Source organism: Thermobia domestica, chromosome 15 (genome assembly GCF_964235325.1).
Source record: "Thermobia domestica chromosome 15, izTheDome1.hap1.1, whole genome shotgun sequence".
NCBI lineage: Eukaryota > Metazoa > Arthropoda > Insecta > Zygentoma > Lepismatidae > Thermobia > Thermobia domestica.
The window spans coordinates 77178825-77204119 of NC_137468.1; the positions used below are offsets into that span (position 1 = coordinate 77178825).

Consider the following 25295-nt stretch of genomic DNA (forward strand, 5'->3'; position numbering starts at 1 on the left):
AATTAAACCTAATATTGTCATAAGGAAGCCTTGTTTCCAAATTAACACATACAGACATTGAACCCATCACTAGATCCAAAGACAAAGATTGAACCCGTTACCTTCGTCTATGGTTTCGAACCTTCCAGGAACCCAAAATACTGTCACAATAATGGCTTATTTCCCAAAAGGACAAACAACAATTGAAGCTAACGCCATAGGCTGTAATATTTAGATCTGAACATTGATATTTGTGTAACCCTAAGTTAGTTGGTGGACAAACGAAACAAACAAACAAACAAACAAACAAACAAACAAACAAACAAACAAACAAACAAACAAACAAACAAACAAACAAACAAACAAACAAAATAAATAAATAAATAAATAAATAAATAAATAAATAAATAAATAAATAAATAAATAAATAAATGTAAACGAATACTTTTGATTAAGGTTGCTTTTAAACTTAGTGTAGAGCAAGCCGAAAGTTGCGGGGAACAACTAGTCCGCACAACAATAAATATGAAATAGTTTCTTTAGTAGTTATATTGTTTGAAACCGAAAGTGTAACTTTGCACTTTTGTTAACACCCGAAATAACAAAACTACTGGTCATTCATTTAATGTATTTTCACCTACAGTAAGAATCAAGTGTTACAGAAATAAATAAATAAATCACTGGTGCCTCTATTTCTTACCTTCAACCTCTGAACCATAAGCATTTCGCTTACGAAAACCTGAGTGTCCGAACTAGGATTTAACAGAACTTCAACTGCCAACAACGGTTGTAAGCAGTATGTAACCGGCTCGGCCAAGTCAGCTTTTTCATCAGTTTGTTGATCAGGATCAAGGTGATATAATTTCCTGAAATACAAAATTTCATTAACTGGTGAACTTTGTAACTAACACTGCGTTTTAAGTGTTCGATTACATATAATGATTGATAACTCTGACCTTTACAAGTTGTATCTTTGTAAATCTTCATTTACAAGTTTTAAAATTATTTACTTATTGATCAATATTTATCATATCTGCAGTTAAATGCATTTGATTTATAATATTTATAGATATATATCTAATTTACTATCGTAAGTTAACTGAAATCGGAAAGGTTGCTAATGAAAACTGTCCTTTTCTATACGATCTGGCATGAAGATATATATTTTTAACCTGATCTCTTGCACTATAAATATGCACTATTGTAATCTTATTTATCAACAAGAATTTTAGGAAAACCAAATATCGATCAAAAGACTCTGACCTTGGCCAATAATTAGTTTTTGGATTAGGGGCCACAAATTTTTGAATGGACCCTAAACGAGTTTTCGTATTTTGTACGGAATAAGCACATCATACTGAGTTAACTGATAGTTTGGGTTTAGTTACACTATATGTAGTTCTCCAGATATAAAGCCTACAAGAAAATTATTGATTGAAATACATTGGATCTTTTTATTTTAAAAAAAGGCATTTAACATGTAGTAATTTAGAAAAACATTACTCAATTATAGCAATAATATATATATATATATATATATATATATAGAGAGAGAGAGAGAGAGAGAGAGAGAGAGAGAGAGAGAGTAAAGCAAACTGAAAGCTGCTTGTGTATTGTGGAACCTTAACACTTATTAATGAAACTTCATTTTTAACGTTCATCTACAAAAATGATTTACCAGGGTGTCTACTAAATGTTAATTTTCAAATTCCAGGTTTTATCAAGGTTTTCAAGGTTTATTTTTCCTTTTTTTCCAGGTCTATTCAGTACAAAGACATTTATTGTAACACGTATAAGTTAATGCAATTTTATATAGTTCTTAACAAAAACTGGTTATAATTAGAGAATGCATCTGGCAAGTGATAGTTTCTTTAAGTGACAAGATGAAAAGAAGAAAAACTGACTGGAATGTAGGTTCTCAAAACATTTTACATAAGAAAATGTTTAATTAAAATATCCCCTACCAGAAGGCCGGTTAAGAAAAATGTGCAGTAGCTTTAAATATCCTAATGTAGGAATACTATACAGGGGTGAACCTTAATTAAACCGACGAACTTCGATAAATGATTCTCGGCACCCAAACAAGAAAAGAAAATTCTCTTAACTCTTCTCCTGGGTGCATAGTTTCCGAGCTAAAAGGTGCCGAAAGTGTGGAAAAATGAACATCCGACGCCTATATTTCCAAAATTATCCGAAGTAGAGAGTGCTGCTTAAAATCTCACAAAAGGAAATCGGAACAGATGAGACTTCCTTAAAGAGATATTAAGCTGCACTCTCTAAGTTGAATAGGTTTGGAAATATAGGCCTCGAAGTTCATTTTTCCACACTTTCTGCACCTTGTAGCTCCAAAACTATGTATCGTGGAGAAAAGAATTTTTTTTCTTGTTTCGGGCTCGGGAATCACCTCCCGAAGTTTATCGGTTTAGTTCAAGTTCACCCTGTATAATACTAAATTTCCGTCAAAAACATTACTTCAAATAAACTAATATTATAGTAGTAGCACGTGAGTTGATGAACATTGACAAAAATGGCGGGAAAAAAGCTTACTCACCGCTCTAAGTTATGGGATAAAATACTACAAGAGTTTTTTACTACAAGCACTCCACTTTAAAGTACTATTGTGGTATTTTATGCTAAGTATTTTAGGTCTTAGCGGTGAGTAAGCTATTTTCCCGTCATTTTTGTCAAACTAGTATTAGTTTAGAAGTAAAAAGAAAATTATCATATATAATACAAATTCTTAACGCAAAATAGTTTATATTGTTAAACGTTACTGCGCATTCTTCTTAGATGGGGACTGGCCATCAGTTATATTTTATTTAAAAATGTATTGTAACATGAAAGTTTAAAAAGTAAAAATGTTATGGAACCACGCACATTATATCAACAAATATAGAAAACAACTTTTACAGTGAACAGTTTTTGACATTTAACTTCTAGAGTTCAACATCTCTTTTAACTTCTTCGCCTGTTCTTCCAACGCATCTACTTCTGCTTCGGCGTCAGTTAGTATTATTTTCTTCTTTAATTCCAACTCTTATTTTCTTCTTAAAATCTTTCTTTTCTCGAGTCTTCTTTTTCACCGCGGTCTTTCAGATATTCATTTCTTCTGCTTGATGCATTCCTCATATACTGGATCATACTCTTTGTGATAGTCATATTACGTATGGCACCAGCAACACGCACAGCATCCAACACACTTTTCTGGGCAATCAAGCACTCCTCTTGGAGATTTTCAACAATGCACTCTTTGTTAATAGAGAAACTCCTTTCCACTGCTGCGTTGCTATGGAAAAGTACAGATATCTTATGCATGAATATTTTAAACGCATTGGAGACACCTTCTTTACTTAACAGATCATGTATAAAATCGTCTAATCTGTCATTTTTGTAACTGAAATTTGACAGTTTTAGTGCTGTGTCTTGGTCTGAACAAAATTTTAAATATTCCCGTTTCACCATATCAGCATTTACAGGTGTTATTTGCTCCTTCTCGACAAGTGTCTCCAGTGCGAGTGTGATACGTGATTCACGAAGGGATTTGTTGGTCATAGTTTCTGGCGACAAGCAATTTGTGGCTCTTGTTACACTGTATTTTAAATGACATTTTAGCATAAGTTTTTTACACAGTTCTTGCAAAAATCTTCTGCATTCTTTCATTCCATAGAAATGGTAGTAATGGACTGTCTGTCTGGTACTTAGTGAGGAATTCTTCTAGTTCTACAGATACGGACTGAAGGAACCCTAATCTAGCAGGCAACAGTACATCAGAGATATGGGCTTTTACTTTAGAGAAGTTTGATGTTTCAGGAGGTTTTGTTTTCACTATATGAACAAACTTTTAAGGCAAGAATCACAGTTATGGCACGGTTGATAACTTTAGAATTCTCCACCCACCTAATAGAATAAAATTTAAGAGGGAAAACTGCTGTTCCGGATGCTGCCATGAAATCTACTCTTCTTGAAGGGAAGTCCTTGAATAAATAGTACAACGCTCTCAAAAACTGTCACATTCCAACCAGCTTTGGTATCACAGTCTTAAAAGCCCCATTAACAATATGTAAAGAGCATGTTCCTGTCTCCAAAAGCTGTGGACCTTCACCGTTTTCTTCACTCAGATAGGTCTTCAAATCACTTAGAAATTTCAAATTAACGTTGGGGACATCAAGAGAAACCTGAAGTAACTTACAAAAATTGAGACCCTTGTCCTTGAAAGTATCTATAAATGCACTTAACAAATCCTGGGCAGTAGCATGTCCGAGTAATAATGTTGTTAAATAACGTGTTAAAACTTTATTTTCGTCACTGTGCCAGAAACGAACTACTAAGTCCATTTGATTTTTCTGTGAGATAGTGTTTAGGCTTTCGTCGAACGATAGTGCAAAAAATTCACAATTTTGTAGTTCACGAAGTAACGTCTGTTGGAAATATGGACCCAATCCAAAAGTGATGACATAACCTATTTTGTCTTTGTGTAACTGCTTAGCGACTTCACACTCAGAAAACATTAAAGGAAACAAATCCGTTGCACTCTCTTGGCTTCTGGCCGATGCATGACTTGTAACTTTGTGTAATGTCCAGATTATTTCTGCTTTCATCACTTGATCTTTGATAAGATAACTCTTTATTACACCACTAGTTTTTGCTGGGCTTTCATTATTCTCCTGAACAACTGGAGTAGATGATGTGCCAGTCACTGAACTGGAAGACGCTGTAGAATTTCTTGTACAGGAAGGCTCCTTGTTAACATTGCTTGAGATCTTTACGATCGAACATTGTGCATTAAGAGCTTTAACAGCTATTTGATGTTTCTTTCCTTTGTCATGAGATTTCAATGATCCAGCTCCCATATTTGGAATGTCAAAATCAGTTCTGCAGAGTTTACAGCATGCTTTAAATGGATCGTTGGACCTAATAACCCATTTCCACTGGCCTTTCCACGAGTCCTGGAATTTAGTTTTACTTTTTCCCATTTTAATGGCTGAGAAATAAAATGTTAATTGTTAGTGTGTAACAGGATTTATTGCAAGACTAGTAAAATATTAACCTAAATACAAAAAGTGATTTCGTTAAGATGTGGGCAATTTTACTTTTTTCCGGTGATATCTTTCGGACACCGGGAATGGTGTTCACTGCGACATCCGCGGGCTTGGACTCCTGTTAGAAAGCTTCGGCACAGGAGTATAAGCGGAATGTTTGTTCCAAACCTGTCTACTACTCTTGCTACAGAAACATATAAACCAATGTCTTCACAAAGCAGCAAATAAGCTTGATTCATACTATGCAAATAAGCAGCAACTACAGAGAAAGCTTCTGGCTTGTATGCCAGAACCTGGAAGTATATAACTTCCTTGCATTTTACAAAAATATACGTATTCCATACCAATCCCAAAAACAATATTTTAAAAACAATTTTAAAACTTCCAGGTTCCTCGTCCAATTCCAGGCTATTTCCAGGTTTTCCACGTCCAAAAGTAAATTCCAGGCTAATTCCAGGTTTTCAAGGTTTTCCAGGTCAGTAGACACCCTGTTTACGCGATGATTACTCAAAATGGGAAACCTAACATTAAATATAAGCTTAATCATTTGCTGACGAAGGCAATAGGATACATGTCGAATTCATACACGTAAGAATAGGATATATATAGGTATGAACAATAACCTACCTCTGTACGCGGTCACGAATTTCCTGATTATTCGTCACCGGATACAGACATAGGTTATTGTTTATACCAATGGGTGAGCAATTAGTATATACAGTTCTTAGTTTATGTCTTAACAGTAATTATTGTATATCCGTTAATATCATTATATCTCCAGTTGATGCTGTATGCAATTGAATGCAATTTTCAGTTTTTTAATCTATATACATAAAAATGAAATGTTAAAGTGTTTCATGGCTAACTCCTCCTACACGGTTGAACCGATTTTTATGATTTTTGGTATATGAATGTACCTTGATCTAACTTTAGTTTCTATTACATTAGTTTTCCCGAAAGTAGCTTTCCCGTATTCTTAGGAGGGGTTTAAAATGTATGCCAAAAATACAGTATCTCATGGAAAGATGAAACTTGCTGATATAAACCCTCATTAAAAATAACTCAACATATCCGAGATTTTTTGAAAATTCCGTTTTAAGGGAAGATCAAGGGAGCATTTTTTATATATATAAATAAAAATGGATGGCCAACTTCTCCAGACTACTGTACCGAATTTGATGATTTTTGGTACATATGTGAACCATGGCCTAACTTAAGGCATATACCGAATTAAATCTGCCATTTTTAAAATGATGTAGTACCTTTATGACGCATTGTAAGTTTATGTTTTACATGTATTAATAGCACGTACATTAACTTAGAAATTGATATACTTTTCATTGTTTTATGTTGCAGGGTACAGATACAGCAATGAATGAAAGACATCGCCGTCAACGAGTCGTCGACAAATGGCTCCAAAGTCCTTGTCGCCCGTGGAGTTTGATTGCGAAGGACCTAAAAATTTCGCGCAGAACTGTCCAAACAGTACATACTGACACAGTACATTGCAACTCAGTCGATCGAACGACAACCATACAATCGAAATCCTTACGGCCCACGTGACCCTCGACTTCACAAAAGGACCGTGACTGCCATGAAGAATCCTAGTGCTTCAGTCAGGGATGTTTCCAGGAAGTGCAACACAAGCGTCAGCATGATGCAAAGATCGAAACAACGCGAAGGTATGAGAACATACAAAAAACAGAAGGTGCCAAGTTTCAGAAAATCACATCACCGTCATCACATCACGTGATCGCAAACTCTATGACTACCTCGGACCGAAAATCGCCACATCATCATTGACGACGAAACCTACGTCAAGGCCGACTTTTCAGCGCTTCCTGACCAACAATTCCATACTGTCTCACCTGGATAGCATCTCCCACGATCTGAAATAACGGTCACAGTGGGGAAATTCGACGAGAAATATCTTGTGTGACAGGCGATCTGCGAGTGCGGGGAAAGGAGTTCAGTTTTTGTCACGAAGGGTACGGTGAACGCACAGGTCTGTGTCCAAGAGCGCTTACAGAAGCAACTGCTGCCACTAATTCGAAAGCATGATGTCCCCACTATATTTAGGCCTGATCTCGCCCCAGCCCACTACGCCAAAGCGACGATAGAGTTCATGAAGAATAGCAATCGAATTTGTCAAAAAAGACACAAAACTACCTAACGTCCCGCAGTGCCGGCCTATCGAGCGTTATTGGGCGCGAGTGAAAAGCGTTTTGAGGAAGACAGGTGAGGCTACGGAAACCATTCAGGAGTTTCAGCGAAAGTGGATTGCTGCTGCCAGGACGATCAAGAAAGTGTCTGTCGAAATCCTCATGAAGGGAATCCGCAAGAAGCTGCGCCATGAATACAATCCATGAACTCTTTGCATTGTTTTTTTGAGCATACTTTAAGTCAATGTACTTGCTCTCAATAAATGTAAAACAGAAACTTGTACAATGCGTAATAAAGGTACTACATCAATTTAAAAATGGCAGATTTAATTCGGTACATGCCTTATGATTTTATCACATTACCGGCACCGGGGCAAAAGTGGGAAGGGGTGACATGTAAAAATAATCAAAAACGACAGATATTAGTGTGTAATCCATAGTGTTCGGGGTTGTTGAATAGTAAACCTCCCGATGCCGTTTATGTCCAAATTCACTTCCATCAGTATGAGTTTGATTTTAGTTTAGCGTCCTTTTTAGCAGCAAGGCTATATGAGACATGGACTTACAGTTTAACGTGGGATCCGAACCACTTGAGCTCCCGCCGGGAATCGAACCCGGGTCTTCTACGCCAAAGGCGCGTATGTTAACCGCTTAGACTATCAGTATGGGAGGTGGAGGAAGATGGAATAGGGCAACATGTAAAAATAATCGAAAACGATTGATATTAGTACCCAATCAACAGTTTTCGGGATCGCTGAAATGAATAATGCACTTTCCCGATGCCGTTGAATTCACATTCATTCCCTCATCGACATGGGGTGGGGATGGGAAAGGTTGCATGTCAAATAATAGAAAACAACCGATATTAGTGTCCAATTCATAGTATTCAAAGTCGCTGAGATGAATAGTGACATTCTCTATGCCGTTTAAGTCCAAGTTTGAACTTATTGGCATGTGGAATGAGGAGGAGTGATGATACTATGGATTTTTACCATTACACTTTCATTGAAATTCACATTCTGAGGAGGACAGAGGTTCACACACTTTCCATAAACCTATTCAACAACCCCCAACTCCATGAGAAGGAGGACATTTCAGCTAGTATTTTACTAAATGTGACAAGTAGTCTTCAGTATAGTTTCACCTTCTGAAACAACAGCAGACTTCCAAATTCTATGAGTCCAATATTCTAACCAGAAATGATGGATTTATCAGTTTCGTTTTCATTATATGGATAATATAAACTTCTCGCTATGTCTCGTAGTTTTTGCCCTATAAGAACCCAATATTAACACCTACGGCGATACATGAAACTATTCTTGTAAAACTAAATTCATATATAAAAAAAAAGTTTCTCGCTACTTATTAATTATTACTCTATTGCGATTAACACTGAAACCGGAAATGATGGACTTATAGCACTACCGATTAGAATAGCAAGACAAGGACGGATATGGAACCTATAATTTGAACCGTTTCTCACTATTTATTGTTTTTGTTCTACGAGGATCAATACTGAAACTGGAAGCTGCAGTTGATTTTAACTACGTACTTCTGGTTTTACTAATGAGTAAAGGCACATAGATTCTTGAGATGCTGAATTCGTATCAAAATATCCTTTGTCGCTGCCTTTTACTGTTTCTCTTCTATTGCGATTAACAAAGAAATTGAAAGTGACATATTTTTACCACCTGCGGTTAGAACAGAGAAAAGGACGTACATGGAACCTATTCTTGGACAATGAATCCATATCAAATCAAGTGGAAATTGCTACTTTGTAGTGTTTTGGTTGGAATCACGTTAAGTAATCGTACTTGCATGTTTTAATAATGAATGTTTAAACCTCATGATAATAGGGCTCCCTTTGTTATTTGGCTGTTATGAATTCAACAGAGATTTGCATATGAGCTTGGCATAAAAATGAATGAGAGCACCAAAGTACACTTATCGTGTGAAATTTTCTTCCTAAAATAATCGATTACCAAGCTTATCCACCTGACTTCTGACAGTTTCCATAATTAAAGGATGAGCTTAAGGACCACAGACACACCGATAAATGTGATAAAGAAAATCATGAATGTTTTTTAAAAAATGAAATCTTTAAGTTTTACGTCCCACGATTATGCCGGCTAGGCTAAAGGAGACGGTAATGATGAGAAAGGAATTAGATAGTGGAATGAAGAAAGTGGGAGGAAACGGAAGAACCCCGAGAAAACCCACCATACGATATTTGTCCACCACAATGTTCACTTGGCGCGAGCTGGGATCAAACCAAGGAACCGATACACGTGAACACTCTACCACTGAGGCACCGCAGCCCACGAATATTCGGAGAAAAAGAGTACCACGCTTGCTTCCTTAACAGGAAACACGATCTAAACCAGCACAAATATAAACAAGGGGACTACTTACTCCAGACTTGCTGATTATTAAACTATGGAAAGAACTCGCCTATTGTTGGACGTGTGCAAGTGACAAAATGTACTCATATTAAACACTTATAAGGGGGAAAGATATTACTCTTTTATTTCATGTGTGATTTATTATTGTACGCCGAAATTCAGTTATATTATACAGCTTTAAAAACAATATTTTCTTTGTACATCCCGTATGTTTAGTTCCGAACGTTCGTTTTTAAGAGCTATGTTCCAGGAATAAAGTTTGTTACAACTCGTACTATTTCTGTCTTTCTTTCGTAACTTAAACTCTATTCTTTGCTTTGTTAAGCTCATTCATTTCTCAACTTACCTCAAAGTATCCTCTAAAGATACGCTTGGTTTAAAGGATGATCCTTGGCTCAGGAGGGACTCTTCGACCTCTTTGCATTTCTTAATCACTTCAAGAAACAGTTCTATATGAGAGAAAGAATAAAGTAAATGATTCGAAAATAATTAAACAATTACAAAATTAAATTTTCAGGTGGTAGTGCACTACTATGTAAAGAAAATATTACCTTAAAGACTATTACTGAATACGGCTCAGCGTCAGAAGTTAAAAAAAAAATCTAATATGGATCCAAACTACTATCCGGGTTTGCATTCAAGACAAGTATCAAAAGGGAAATCGAAGCCGAAACTATGCATACCACTATTGCGAAAAGAGAATATGTGCTTATGAGCACGAAGTTTTCATCGCTCGAAAAAGAATTCGAAAATTGTGTATGTACCAAACCAAACCACCTCGGCGTAACAGCCCTTTGTGGGCCTGAGCAGCTCCAACGCCATCTGTTAATGATCGGCTGTACTACGTCTACTCTAGTGACGAACACATGATCAGCGCGCTGCGTCGCCCTGTCTCTTAGTGATGAACACATGGTCAGCGCGCTGTGTCGCCCTGTCTCTAACTGGCGTATCAGCAGCTTTCTAGTTCTAATGTTCTTCCCAAGCCTAGTGGCTATTCACGTGACTCCCAAGTTTGTCTCACGGCGCTGGGTGGACGCCGAAAATTTGGAAGCACCGGCAGGAAATCGAACTGGGGACCACACGGACGTGAGTATATAGTCAACAGTGAGTATATAGTGAGTATACTACGGTGTCCCCTTACAGTAGTATATATACGTATATAAAAGGTTATGAAGGTATATTGTAGTAAAACAGCCAAAACCAGAATATATAATACGAAGAAATCCGGACTTTCAGAATTCGTAATGGTTTGAATCAGAGAGAAGTTGTACCAAGCTCTTCTTTTCAATATCAACTTAGAATACGAACATTACAATGACGAAGCATGCGCTCAAGAGCCAGTAAAATTGGATGCGTTTATCCAACTGTTTGAGTGTAAGAATAATGTCAATTTGATATGAGGTATCACATCTGTGAAGTGATATGAAACAGATCTGAAGAAGGCGGTTAACAATAATGCTGACGGAACGGAGCTGAATTGACACATACTAGGTCCAAAGAATCCGCTTATTTCTATAACACTGAATCAAGGTTTTTCTAGCCATACTGTTACTTAGTTTTATTCTATTTATAAAAGCTAATTCCTAAGAATAAACAGCCACGCAAATAGATATCGCTGCCTGTGATATCGTTTCCTCGCCTCTCACACTAATAGATATCGCTAGCGTGCAGGTAACTTCCTGATATAGAACTATTGTGATGATGTAATCGCAAGGTAAAAACTGTATTGTTTATTCAAAATACTACAAGAGCTGTAACCATATATACATTATTGAGCATTAATATTTGTGTACTTCTAAAGTAACATATTCTGATTATTTAACAGCAAGTTAAATTGTATTACTTCAATTTAACTATTTTAAAATAGACCGTGCTGATACTGAACATGAACGTGCTTTGCTGTCTTATTATTAGAACAAGGTCTATAACTGTATTCATATTTGAGCGTTAATATTTGCGTAACCGCATGTTAGTAAGCAAAGTAAAATAATAATAGTAATAATAATAAATTTGCTAAATGTAAACAATTATACCAAATGCAATGTTGACTTGAGAGCAGGATCACAAGCGCATTAGTACATGTTGGCGCGCGAACCTTTTCACAGGGTAGCCTTTGTATGTGTGTTTTGGTTTCGTTCTAAATCGACAGTTGTTTGAACTGGCGCTGCTCTGGGTTTCAACTGATGTGCGCGGAGCGGTGATTTCTCGTCCTTTTCCTGCCGCTAACGAAAAATATGTTTCTTGGTCTATTTGTTTTTAATAATTCAGGAAGACACGACAAGATGTATTTGCAATTCTCACAATTAAAAACCGAGAGTATGAACACTACTTTGCTTATTCTTTTCGATTGATTAAGGTAAGAAAGGATAAGAAATGAAGTTATCTTTATATGTCTATCTGGAAAAGGTCAATCATAAACAGAAACACACGAGCAGCCCTCCCCCCCCACACACACACAATAAATTTAAAATACGATTTTTTTTCCCCTCAAAGCATTGCAACTCTACGTTGGCAATGAGTAAAGCAGCAGCGACCCGGCAACAGTCATATCAACAATTTCTTCAACAGTTTTGTCTGCATATTTTTCTCTTAGTCGAGCATACACACTGATGACAATGTACTTTGCTTGACTTGGAAGAGGTTTCACTTCCTCGTGTTTGCGATAATACTGAAAAGATGATAATTCGGATTCATTCATGTTTTCAATTTCGCGCTCAACACTCTGCATAGCTTCAGTTTCACTACACCCACGTATCCACACTAACGCACGCGCGCAGACGATATTTGGCAGAGCAGTATTACCATCTGCACAAAAATTGCAGAAGTTGCACGTGAGTCCCGTTCTTTCTTTTGTTTCATTTACCAGAAAGCAAACAAGTTTCTTACGGGGTAGCTACTCTATTTAATTTATATATAAAAATATTAAGCCATTTCCTATCCATTGCGGACGATTTCTAACATTGATCAATTAACTAGTTTTACTGGTCTTCTGTTTTGATATAGGATTTTTCAAGTTTATAATCTTGCAACACTTGCAAGAGACTCGCGCCTTAGCTGCCGGATTTTCATTCCTTTCTTTCCTTCTCTCTTTCCGATTCTGAATCGTGATGTCATTTTCATAACCCGTTACTAATAAATCCAGTACTTTTTATTTTAAATATTGTTCCTGTATTGACATTTTTATATACTTACACGCAGTTAGCTCTTTGAATTGATCCCTAAGTAATGTTTTTTGCGTGTAACGTGAAGAACTATGTAACCTACGCGGAGTCGCCCGAATTGAAGCTGCGTATCTCGGCTGTCAGGATAAGGCCGCAGCGAGTATAGAACTCTTAAATTCAACATGATTTTAGCCTATAGTGTATAGTGGACCGAAGGCTGAACAAAACAAGTAGTATTTTAAAATGAAGATATCTCAACTTAAGTATATGTAAATCAAAATAGTTATCCAACATACTTTCAAGTACGTATATCCAGATCGTCATCAGAGCATAAAGAAATACAAGGGACATTCCGAAAGTAAGTTTTGTCATTTTTCTTCACACGGAAACTTTATTGCCAAGTACAAATGCATCATGGCATAATAAACTATAAACCTTGCACTATTTTTCGACATAGTCGCCACCGACATTCAGATATCTGTTGTAGCGTGCAATCTGTTTCAAGAAACCACTTGCCTGCGATGCAAAGAATTATTGCATAGCCTGTTCCTCCTCAGCATTGTTTTGGAAGTGACGTCCTGTGTATGTTGTTTTCGTTCGTGGATGCGGAGGAACGCTTACTTCGACCTTCATCCTCCATACTCTGCCTTCCTTCACTGAGCATGCAACACCAGCGACCAACCTCATTTTTCATCATCACCGTCTCCTTTAGCCTAACTGGCATATCTGCGAGACGTAAAACTCAAAGATTTCATTTCATTTCATTTGTCGAGACATGACCTCTTCACCATACACGGCTGTAGGCGTTTATGGATGACGGACACACTAGTCCCACATGCCCATTCATAACGGATATCAACACGCATGTCCACTGACAACCATGTGGTCAGCACACGTCTCTGTCTACCATCGTGATTTACTCGAAAAATTTCGGGCAAGGCGAGCTGGTCTGCTGCTACTTTCTCTTCTTCGGCGCTCTGCGCATGCGTTATTCTACCTCCGCTGACGCTCCTTCCGTCTTTGAACGGGTATGTGTGGCTATTGTTTGTTTCACCTGGTGTACCATCTTCTCGTTCAAAACAAATAACGAAACTTACTTTCGGAAAGTCCCTCACGTTGAAAAAAAAAAGTACTAAATTCATTAGCCTATAACGCCCTTCCAGAAGGCAGAAAGAAAAAATAGATAGTTTAGTCAATTTAAATAAACAATTTTAAAAGAAAGGAGCTAACACTAAGGATTCATGGTATAAAACAGAGCATATGTCAAAACAAGGAGGGCAACTGAAAAGATACGGAAAATGCTGACAATAATACTACACATATTTTAACCCCTTTGAGATAACTGACTTTTTCAATGACTGATTTACAGATTATAATTCCTGATAAAACTGAGATGGCTTGGTTTATCCATACAGCAACTAACAGTATTAGATATTCAAGCTACTTTAAAGATCAATCACTACAAAAATTATTCTATTATTTTATGCATACTGATAAGAGAAATTATATTCTACATTGTAAACTACATACCTTGGTCATCTTGCTTCGCTAGATATAACATCGCAACCATAAAGTCACTTTTTAACATTTCATTTAAAATGGTAACAGGTTTCTCAAGAATGATTTCATGTTCCGGACTGGTCTTCAATTCAGCCAATTTATTCAGAGCATGTAAAATGCACGTCAAGAGCCAGTGCACAACAGATAATACTGAGGCTGCAAGAAGCAACCCTTCATCTGGCTTTCCACGGCATGTTATTCTATTCTACAATAAGAAAAAATTGCAATTAAAAACACATGCGTACATATATATATATATATATATATATATATATATATATATATATATATATATATATAGATAGATAGATAGATAGATAGATAGATAGATAGATAGATAGATAGATAGATAGATAAATATATATAGATATAGTATATTTAGTATTCATACAGGGTGTCCCAAATTAATGTATACACTAACCATTAAATTATTAATTAAAGCAGGTATGTACTCAAATTTTGAGGGGCTGTGTACCTTAAGAACGTCACTGTTCAAAATGGCAAACTTTGGATGCAATACATTGTTGACAACAACGTAGAATACAGTGACATATTGACTGCATTGTTTCTAATGGTATAGCATCACAGGCCTACTCAATTTGCTTTCTCAGATCTTCCAGTTTATGTTTTTTCAGTGTAATTTCTCTTTATAGGAAGCCAAGGCGGTTAAAAATAGAGGTGGGTACTGTGTGAGACTTCCTGTTCGTGCTATCCTTCTCTCAGGATATGTGCGATCGAAAAAAAAAAATCCCTCATATTGATTTTTTTTTTTTAAATTTAATGCCCCACAGTTATGCCCTTAAGGTTAAAGGAAAGGATTATTAATAAATGTGAATGATTATAATATTATTTTTTTGAGTTCTCACACTGAAAATCGGACTCTGGACCATGTACACCAAAAGGCACACGCGCTTGCCACTAGACCATCGGGAAGAGCTCTCTAACATAGAAATAAAGTGGAGTGACACCCCACCCTGTAGAAGATAGTACACATCTTCATTGTCAAAAAAATCATTAATGTTCTTCAGGTAAACAACACCACAAACATTATATACCTATTTGCTTTAATTAAAGAGTTATAAATTACTGTGAGACACCCTGTATATCACAAAGTTCTTCTGGTTCATCAATTACTCTTTGTGAAATGAAACGAAAAGCAAATGAAAGCATTAATTTAACGTACCACAGCTCGTTACGCTAAAGGAGACGGAAGATTAATAACAACGAATGATAATGGAATAATTGATGGAAATCGAATGTGAGAAAAGAGGGGAGAATTACGAGAAAACCCATACAACGATGTTGTCCACCATATTCACATAGGTTGGGATAGAACCAGGAGACAGACATGAGCGCTCTACTAGTGAGCCGCCGTTACCCTAATTGTGTTTTGTGTTTACAGATATGGCAATAATGTATATTAAAACTACTTTTCTATATTAATCTTCTACGCAAGTACCAGCGTTAATTATAAACTAACGTTTATCAGAGAAAAAAAAAAAAAAAAAAAAAACCTGCTGTGGTTCTTTTTGGACATCATCTCAGATAGTACGCAAGTTTACCTTTTAGAAATCATTCTTTGATGATAATAATAATAAAAAGACTTCACTCAACTAAAACTAGCTCTTTCTAACATTTAAAAATTAAGGATTAGCAAATCAAAACTAGCGATCAGTGAAACTGAAAACAATAAATGGAATTTTAAACCGTTTTCTAAATAGTTAATACCAAAGTTAGATCAACTAGCTACTATCATATAAATTAACACAAGGCTTATTATTGTAGGTAATGAACAAAATAAATAAATAATAAAAATAAAATTCATTTAACGTTAAGTAATGTAATTATTTAAGAGTATGAATTGAAGCATGTTTATAATAATTAGTAAAGGACTCTTTTATTTACTGGATTAACTGTACTGTTTTCATATTCCATGACATTTTCTCCATTAATTATTACAAGCAATAAATAAAAAGAGTACGTTTTGGAATTATTCAACGAACATTTATTAAAATAAGGTCCGTAACATACAAAACATAATATACAAACACGATTCCTACAGACTATAAAATAAATATATTTATAATAATTATTACTTTCTTCAGCTTCTAGAAACTATCAATTACACCTCTGTTGTTGCATATAAAAACTGACATTTCAGACCCATTCACTAGCAAAAAATACATAAATTACAAAACTTAACAGTGCCCTGATGTTTTTATATATTTATTTATATAATAAAATGATAAGAATCTCTTAGACCTATACTCAAAACTTCGATAGTCAACAGTCTTTTCTCTCTCTGCTTTTCTACTATATATGGCAGATATTAGGTACGAAAAAAAATATGTCAGACTTTTACCTAGATGAGGAATAGAGATAAGATAGCATGAGTGCCTGAAATTTCGGAAATAGTCAGTCCCTATTAGTAACAATAGCCTGTCTCCAACGTTTCGATACACTATAGATCCCACGGTGAGAGAACTGAGCGGAACGTCACCCGAAGAAGTCATATAGTCTGTAGCACGTATGTCCAAATACGCGTGCCCAGCTCTAAGCCTCAATTGATCTCGAGCTCTCATAAGATTCGTGATCGTGAACGTGAGCCTCATTGAGGATAGCAAGGCTGAGCTCAGGAAAGTGCGAGTCTAAGCTTATTTATTTATTTATTTATTTATTTGTCACCTATAACAGGACGGCTGTCCCAATTACAATAGGCTTACAGGAATTAAGTAATATTCAAATACTTATATACATGTACAATAATAAGAGTAAACATAAAAATAAAATAAAAATAAAAGAGAGAGGAAAAATAGAGAGAAAGACGAGCAAATAAAAATAAAATAAAATAAAATAAAGAAGGATATACATTGATTGGCATTGGTGTAAAGAAAAACAAAAACAATGTTTCATCTATAACGTAACAGAAAACAAAAACTATGTATACAATGTTCGAATAATCATCTGACGCATTACTTGTCTGATATCTGTTTCAACAATTGCAAATATAAAGGATATAATAGAGAAAAATTATACAATATATACAATATTTTAATAATCATCTGACACACCTCTTATTTAATGTTTGTTTTAATAATTTCAAATATAAAGTGTATGGCAAAGAAAGATCAATCTCTGGACTTTCCTTAGATACATTATTATAATTTCGACAAATTCGAATTAGGGGGGAATTCATATGCATAGAAGTTCTAGATTTTAGAGTATAAAATAGCGTTCTAGTCCGTAAGTTCATTTTGGCAGTATTAAAACTTAACATACTTATGCATTCATGATTATCTATAATGCCATTCACCAATTTAAATAAAAAAATCAATTGAGATATTTCTCTTCGTGTAGTTAATGGCGAATATTTAAAAATGTCTAATAATTTGCTGTAAGAAACTCTCATGTCATAGGAATTCACCCTGTATATTTTAAAATACAAATATCGTAAAAACTTCTTTTGTATTTTTTCAATATTTCTTTCCTGTTGTTTATAGTAAGGAGTCCATACTATTGACGCATACTCTAACTTGCTACGTACTAAGCTATTAAACAAAACCGTACAAGCTCTTATGTTAGTAAATTCATTTGTATTTCTAATTAAAAATCCTAAAGATTTGTATGCCTCATTAATCATTTTATGTATATGCTGATTAAAGCATAGTTTAGAATCTATAAGGACGCCTAAATCATTTACATGTCTAACTCTTTGTATTATAATGTTATTCATAGAGTCATTGGAATTAGGTAGGGTTACCTTTCTCGAGAACGTTATTACCAAACATTTATTTATATTAAAAGGCAATTTATTATCAATACTCCATCTGTAACAGCTATCTAAATCCATTTGTAACTTGATTACATCATCGTTGTTCTTTATTTCTTTATACAATTTCATGTCGTCTGCATACAACAAACATTTGGAGTATTTTATAACTCGAGGCAAATCATTAATAAACAACAGAAAAAGTAATGGTCCAAGATTTGAGCCTTGTGGTACACCCGATAAGACTCTATACTGTGACGAACTTAACTGATTATATAATACATACTGTACGCGATGTTTAAGATACGATACCACTAATGTCAATAATTTGTATGAAAATCCAAAGGAAGATAATTTTCGTAGTAACATATCATGATTGAGTCTGTCGGAAGCTTTTGCAAAATCCGTATGTATGGTATTAACCATAAAATTATTATTTATGGAATCTGAGATGTTTTGGATAAATGTAGTTAAGTTGGTCACAGTTGAACGTCCTGGATAAAATCCGTGTTGATATATGGATATGTATGATTTAACATGATTAAAAATTCTATTAAAAATTATGTGCTCAAATATTTTAGCCGGAGTTGATATAAGTGATATTGGCCTATAATTTTCAATCAAATTTGTATTACCTTTTTTCAGAATAGGACAAACTTTACTGACTTTCCACAATTTAGGAAATGTTGCTGTTTTCAATATTAAATTAAAGATGTAATACAAGGGGGAAATTAAAATATCACCACAACCTTTGAACACATAGCTTGGAATAGAGTCTGGACCACTTGCCTTAGACGGCTTTAGTTTTTTGATGGAGTCTGTAATTTCAAGTTCAGTTATAAAATCAATTGTTAAATTCTGAGAAACTTCCATAGTACTTACATCAGGAATAACGTAAGAAGAAGAATCTGAACTATACACACTTCGGAAATACAGCGCAAAACTGTCTGCAATATCTCTGTCAGAGTTCAACTTCTGATTATTGTAAAACATACATTTATTTACAAAATTATTATTTTTCTTGGATTTAATAAAATTCCAAAAACATTTAGAATTCTTATTTAGAGAATTTTCAGTTTGTAATATATAACTCTTGTACGCAGTGCTCAACATACGTTTTAGCTGTGTACGAAGTTCAATAAATTTATTATAATTATACTCCGATTGAGTTTTGTGTTTTCTATAATAATCCTTTTGCTTGAGAATAGTAATAATTTCATGTGTAAACCAACAAGGGTAAGTACGTTTCTTAAATAATCTTTTCTTTGGTACGTATCTATCAATAACACCATTAACTACTTCATAGAAAATATCCACGGCCTTATCAACGTTATTAGAGTTAGTTACTTCGTTCCAATTTTGTTTCTGTAATGATTTATGTAAATTAAAAAAGTCAGCTTTACTGTAATCATATACAATAATAGGACTTGGTTTAATAGTAAACTTAGAACTCTTAATATCAAGTTGACAGGTTAAAGAGGGATGATGATAATCTTCAGGTAATAAAGGAAATATACACTTAGATACATTTAAACCTCCTTCAATGTTAGAAAGAACTAAATCCAAAGTTTTTCCATTACTATTTCTCACTCTATTAAATGATTATAAATTAACTAATGACATGAAGTTGGCCAAAGAAACACAAATCAGACTACCTTGCAACAAGTCATAATCAGAATCGGTAATTTCTGGAATATTGAAATCACCGAAAATTAATAAGTTATTGTGCTGAATATCCATAACCTGCTCGATTTTTGCAAAAAATTCTTGATATTTATCAACTTTTGTTTTCGGTGGAAAATAAACTACAATTATATAAAAAGATTTATGTGCTACTACCAATTTTATGAACAGCACTTCAATTGTATCAATAGTTATTGGAATATTTTCAACAACAAAATCCTTGAGGACAGCAATCATAACGCCACCCCCATTCCTGTATTGCCTGTCCTGTCGATACACATTATACCTATGATCTATAAATTCATTATTATATATTCCATCACATAGCCAGGTTTCAGTTAATAATATAACATCAAAATCAGTCGCAGCGATACTCGAATACATGTCGCTCAACTTGGACCTTAAACCTCTTACATTTTGATAATTAAATGAAAGGTTACGCTTATCATTAACAATCATTACAACAAACTTTTAACCTCCTCTACCGTACGGAGTGTGTATACGTAAGTATCACTTGACTTTTTCTTTAACTTGATGTTACCAGCATAATCAACCCAAAGAAAATCGAATTCTTTCCCCCTTTTAACCTTCCTAGCTTCCTTATATATTAGCTTTCGATGTAGTGTTAAACTATGATTTACATAGATAATTCCACCTGTTGTATAACCAATATCTTTACAATTTAGGTCTCTTTTAACTTTCCTTCTCTTAACAAAGCTATCCTTATCAGATCTTCTAACAAATTTTACTACAATATGCGGATCAGGTTGGTTTGGGGATTTTTTAAGTCTGTGACAAGTATCTATCATATCATCTGTAATATTTACATCCAAGGCAATACCAACTTTCTTTACGATTTCAACAACATTCTCATTGGGAAGGGCGGGAACACCGTGGATTTCCAAAGTATTTCTTCTACTATATTGATCAAGATCATCAATCTCTGTCTTTAGTTTCTCTACCTGCCTTTCTAATGATAAATTTTCACTTTTAAGTTCATCAATGAAATTCATACACTTCACCAGTTCTTCATTTTGACTCTTTAATAATTTTGAATTTTCGTCTAATTTTTCATGGGCTAGATTTAGTGACTTACCAAGATCTTCCTCTAATTTTCTATTCCCTGTTTTAATCTCGTCGACCTCTTGTTTTACAGAAAGTAATAGTTCATATACTTCGTTTAAGGATGGGGATTTATCCATAGCTACTATAGGACTATCACCTGTCATTGACTTGCGTCGTGATTTTTCACAATTTTTACACCGCCACGAGGAATCAATTGACCGTAAATATTTTACATCATCCTCTTTCAGATCAACACAGGTTTCAGAATCAGAACAGGTTTCTTATGTTAAACCTCATTGAGATTATTGAGCATGATCACCTTTGATGATAGTGGGCCTGAGCCAAAGTGATCCCAAACTGAAAAATGACAATTTCTGGTCTGAAGTCACCGTATCGAAGTTGTTCCCGATTAGCGTCTAACGAATGGAACAAATAGTACTCTGACGATGCAACGTTCGGGGATTAAAGAGAACGTATTAGGGTTTCACAATCAAACCGAAAGCACTATAACTACGGATGACCATAGCAGCAAGTGACTTCAATGCTACCTTGAAGCTGAATAACTCTTCTGCGATCCATGTGCATTGGCTCCACAAAGCTCCTTCGTGGCTAAACGGTTAGTGTACGCACCTTTGGCGTGGGAGATCCGGGTTCAATTCCCGGCGGGAGCTCATGTAGTTCGAAATCCACGTTAATTAGTAGGTACACGTCTCATATAGCCTCAGTGCTGAAAGGGACGTTAATTCAAAATCAACTCAACTCATGCATTAGCTCCACGGTATTCGAGTTTTCATACACACTTCCAATTGCAGCGAATACGCAGTTGTGTTGATCGTCTGACCAAGGCACAGCAGTACTTCGGAATGCATGATACCCTTAGAAGTACACCAAACGCAAATCATAACCTTTTGTTGATGTAGTTATGTTGGGTTCGGAACACATTCACGTGTGGCTATCAACCAATGATGATGGCAGCGTGGAGTATCGTAAACACTCCACTTCTGATAGTAAGTCAGAACCTGATTAGACACGAATATGTTTCCTGACGACACACTCATTTGCTCGTATCGCTTTCTGTTTCTCCGTCAACATGTAGTCCCAATAGAAACTGTTGCCAATTTGGTGAATATAATAGTGAATGGTTCCTACACTGCAATTGAATGCTCCTTGCAATGTCTCGCATGTTTGGCAATTATTGGCTCAACTGCAGTCTTGAGTACATGGTTGTCTACGGCTTTGGAAGTCCTCATTCTTTTACCACAGCCATACCAAATATGTAATATATTGCGCTTCCTGTTTCATTACCGTTTGTTCTCAGTTTAAATTTCCAGTAAAACATAAAGACATGCATAACGTTGTTGGGGGTTGCCATGTTTGACCACTCATTGACGTCCCTTTTAATCAGGAAGACCACTCGATTTTTTCCCATTGAAACGTAAGACGCAAGGACTGTATATAGTGCCCCCACGTTCAACCTTTTCTTGAGTACTAATCTGTATTCAGAAAGACGAATATCATAATAATATAGCCCTCCTTGCTGATCAGCTGGTCACTGCGTGTGATTTTGATGCACACGTAGTTCCAAAGTTTGATTCCTACTGAAACACCACCAATAAATAAATAAATAAATAAATAAATAAATAAATAAAAATAAAAAATAATAATTTACTTTCACTAATTACCTGTTTCCTTTAGTCTAAAGGGCATTATCACGTGATGTTAAACGAAATTTCATTTTGCATTATTATTATTATTATTATTATTATTATTAATAATAATAGAAGAAGAAGAAGAACTAAATCATACAGATAATTAATTCCTAATGGAAGCTATAGAGTACATATTATATAAGAAACGCTAGACTCACTTTTGTACTTAATTTTTTAAAAGTTTAACGACCCATGTTTATTTATCGAAGCTAAGGAAGACTGTGATGACGCGATGGATGAAAATAGTGGCACCACAAAAGTGGTAGGAAACGGGAGAACCTTGAGAAAAACCACACATACGGTATTTGTTCACCGCAAAGCCCACTTTGTATGAGATGGGATCGAATCAGGAGTTCATGTGCCAGAGGTGAGCAATCTACCACTGAGCCCCCGGTGTGTTTTCTTTTCTATGCACTAAGTAGCCTCAATATTACAATCCCAACAGGAATCTTCTTCGGGATCAACTCACTCTGCTTTTAGCTGTAAATCTATTGACTCATATTCTTTGTTAGCTTGATTTGTATCTATTCACTACTACGTTGAAGAGAACAGCAGTTCAAAAATACGGTTTTTGAATTTTCACTTATGAATCCTTGATCCTGGTATTATAATATAAAGTATGTACCAAAACTATTTCACACTGAATTTTCATGTTTGATTTTTTATCCCTTTACAGAAGTTTTACGTAGAATGTCGGACTAGTGTATGTACAAGATTTTCTTTTCTTATAATTAATAAAACTAAGGATTGATTAATAGTGATGTAATAGTGTGTTTTATCTTTCTTTCTTTTCTCGGAATTATGTGGAGTCTCAATTTTCTTAACAGGATAATACAATAAGCAAAGCCAAAGAGTGTGAGTTAATACGTCTCCAGTAGAGCAGAATGAATTGATGCCGAAGGTGATCCCCGTAAGGATTGAAATATTTAAGTTACTTAGGGCATAGACAAGAAAAACTCCGCGGTACAAATCTGAATCCAATATTTCCTAAATTACAAGTGTTTTTTCTTAAAGTTAAGCACTTACCTGTATGGTCTCCAAGAACTCTAGCAAACTGATAATACAGTGAGGCTTGTGAAAACCATCATATTTGCTGATTCTTTGAAGTACAGCAGCGTAAGAAACCAACTATTGGAAAACAAAGAAATTATAATTTTTATTGATGACATATCAACGGAAACGTTTATATATATATAGTTATCATAATTTGCAAAGCGATGAACTATCTACTTTTTTTTTTTTTTTTTTTTTTTTTTTTCAATTAAGAGTTACATGGCATAAAGAAAGAACTACTGCTCATTCCAACAGTAAAAGTACCCATATATGATTACACTTCTAACTGCACTATTTACATCGATTTAAGGACATGGGATATAATAGATTATTGTCAAACATAAAACATGAACGTACTTGTATAATGATAAAATATACCTTTAACAATGATAAAATATTGTGTAAGTATGTTTATATATATATATATATATATATATATATATATATATATATATATATATATATATATATAATCAGCTTTCCACGTATAGAGAACCGATCTAGAGCCACCAAATTTTATACACAGACAATTCTCACCAAATCTACTTCCCTACAAACACTTTTTTAATTTTAGGCTCGGGGAAGGGAGGGTACAAATGTCTCCACATTTTGATGTTTTCAAGAACGCATGGCATGTAAGCAAGCAATATTATGTTTTGCTATTGCGGACTTACATAACACAGGATAAACACCAGGTAATAGAATTAGAATGGTTGTGAAAACATCCTTCTTCGTCTCATTTATCCAGATTCTGAATTAATACCCGGGAACGATGGATGTCCACAACCAGAATATAATAATAATAATAATAATAATAATAATAATAATAAAGAAACAAAATAAAATATATTTACGTTTGTAGTTTCTTCAATTTTTTCCCTAATATTTCGGTAAACTATTGACTGTTTACCTCTGACACTATTCGACGATAAAACGTTCGTAGCTATGAACCTGGTTACATTCCTCTTGTTTCCTAAAATTCTTTTTGTTGAGATATTTAGAAAACGTATGCAAAAATTGAATGACTCGGTGGTGTACCACAAGTTACCGAAACATTGGTAAAAAGTTTTTAAAAAAATGAAATAAAAAAAAAAAATGGCGGCGGGACGTTAGACTTGTGTTGATCGTGCTCCCAGGAAAATCACAGTATTTTATAAAATGCAGAACGAGATTTTCATGTAAACTTACAACCCTTTGTGTGATAGTGTGTGGGTGCTGTGCTTCCAAATTCGTGAGTTCTAAATATTCTAAGTGAGGACATTTGTCTTGATAAATATATTTCGAAAGCATGGCTCCACAGAAGAAAGTCAGCAGCCCATCTTGTCTCCCGGAGAAGCCCTCTCACGGCGAACTGGCAAAACAAATTTGTGCGGAGGTAAAATCAGTGATACAATCCCCCGAAGTAATGAAAATCATGGTGGACAATATCATTGAAACTGTGACAAATCTTGTAGTGCAACGTATTGAAGACCTTTTGAAATTCAATACAGAAGTGGTGCATGACTTTGAAGAAAAGCTAAAGAAAAAGGAAGATACTATCAACGATCTTTCTGGAGAAATTTCCAATCTTCACGAGAGAGTAGTTCATCTAGAACAATATTCACGAAGAAATAGTGTACGCATTTTTGGTGTACCACACAAGGCAGATGAAGATACTACAGAATCAGTGATCTCACTGTTTAAGGAAAAAATGGGTGTGGAAGTTACACCAAG

The 25295-nt window shown here is 35.0% G+C and overlaps 1 protein-coding gene across 3 annotated transcripts in view; it reads right to left on the reverse strand.

The window, feature by feature from the left end:
- MED24 (mediator complex subunit 24) overlaps positions 1–25295 on the reverse strand; it is a 124264-nt gene that overhangs the window by 62964 nt on the left and 36005 nt on the right. For all 3 annotated transcript variants that reach the window (XM_081739861.1, XM_081739859.1, XM_081739860.1), the window contains exons 4-7: positions 23556–23657; positions 14274–14508; positions 9929–10031; positions 680–845 (exon numbers count right to left, since the gene is read on the reverse strand). In XM_081739861.1, the coding sequence (XP_081595987.1) occupies positions 680–845; positions 9929–10031; positions 14274–14508; positions 23556–23657 (606 nt within the window). The remainder of the gene's footprint in view (positions 1–679; positions 846–9928; positions 10032–14273; positions 14509–23555; positions 23658–25295) is intronic.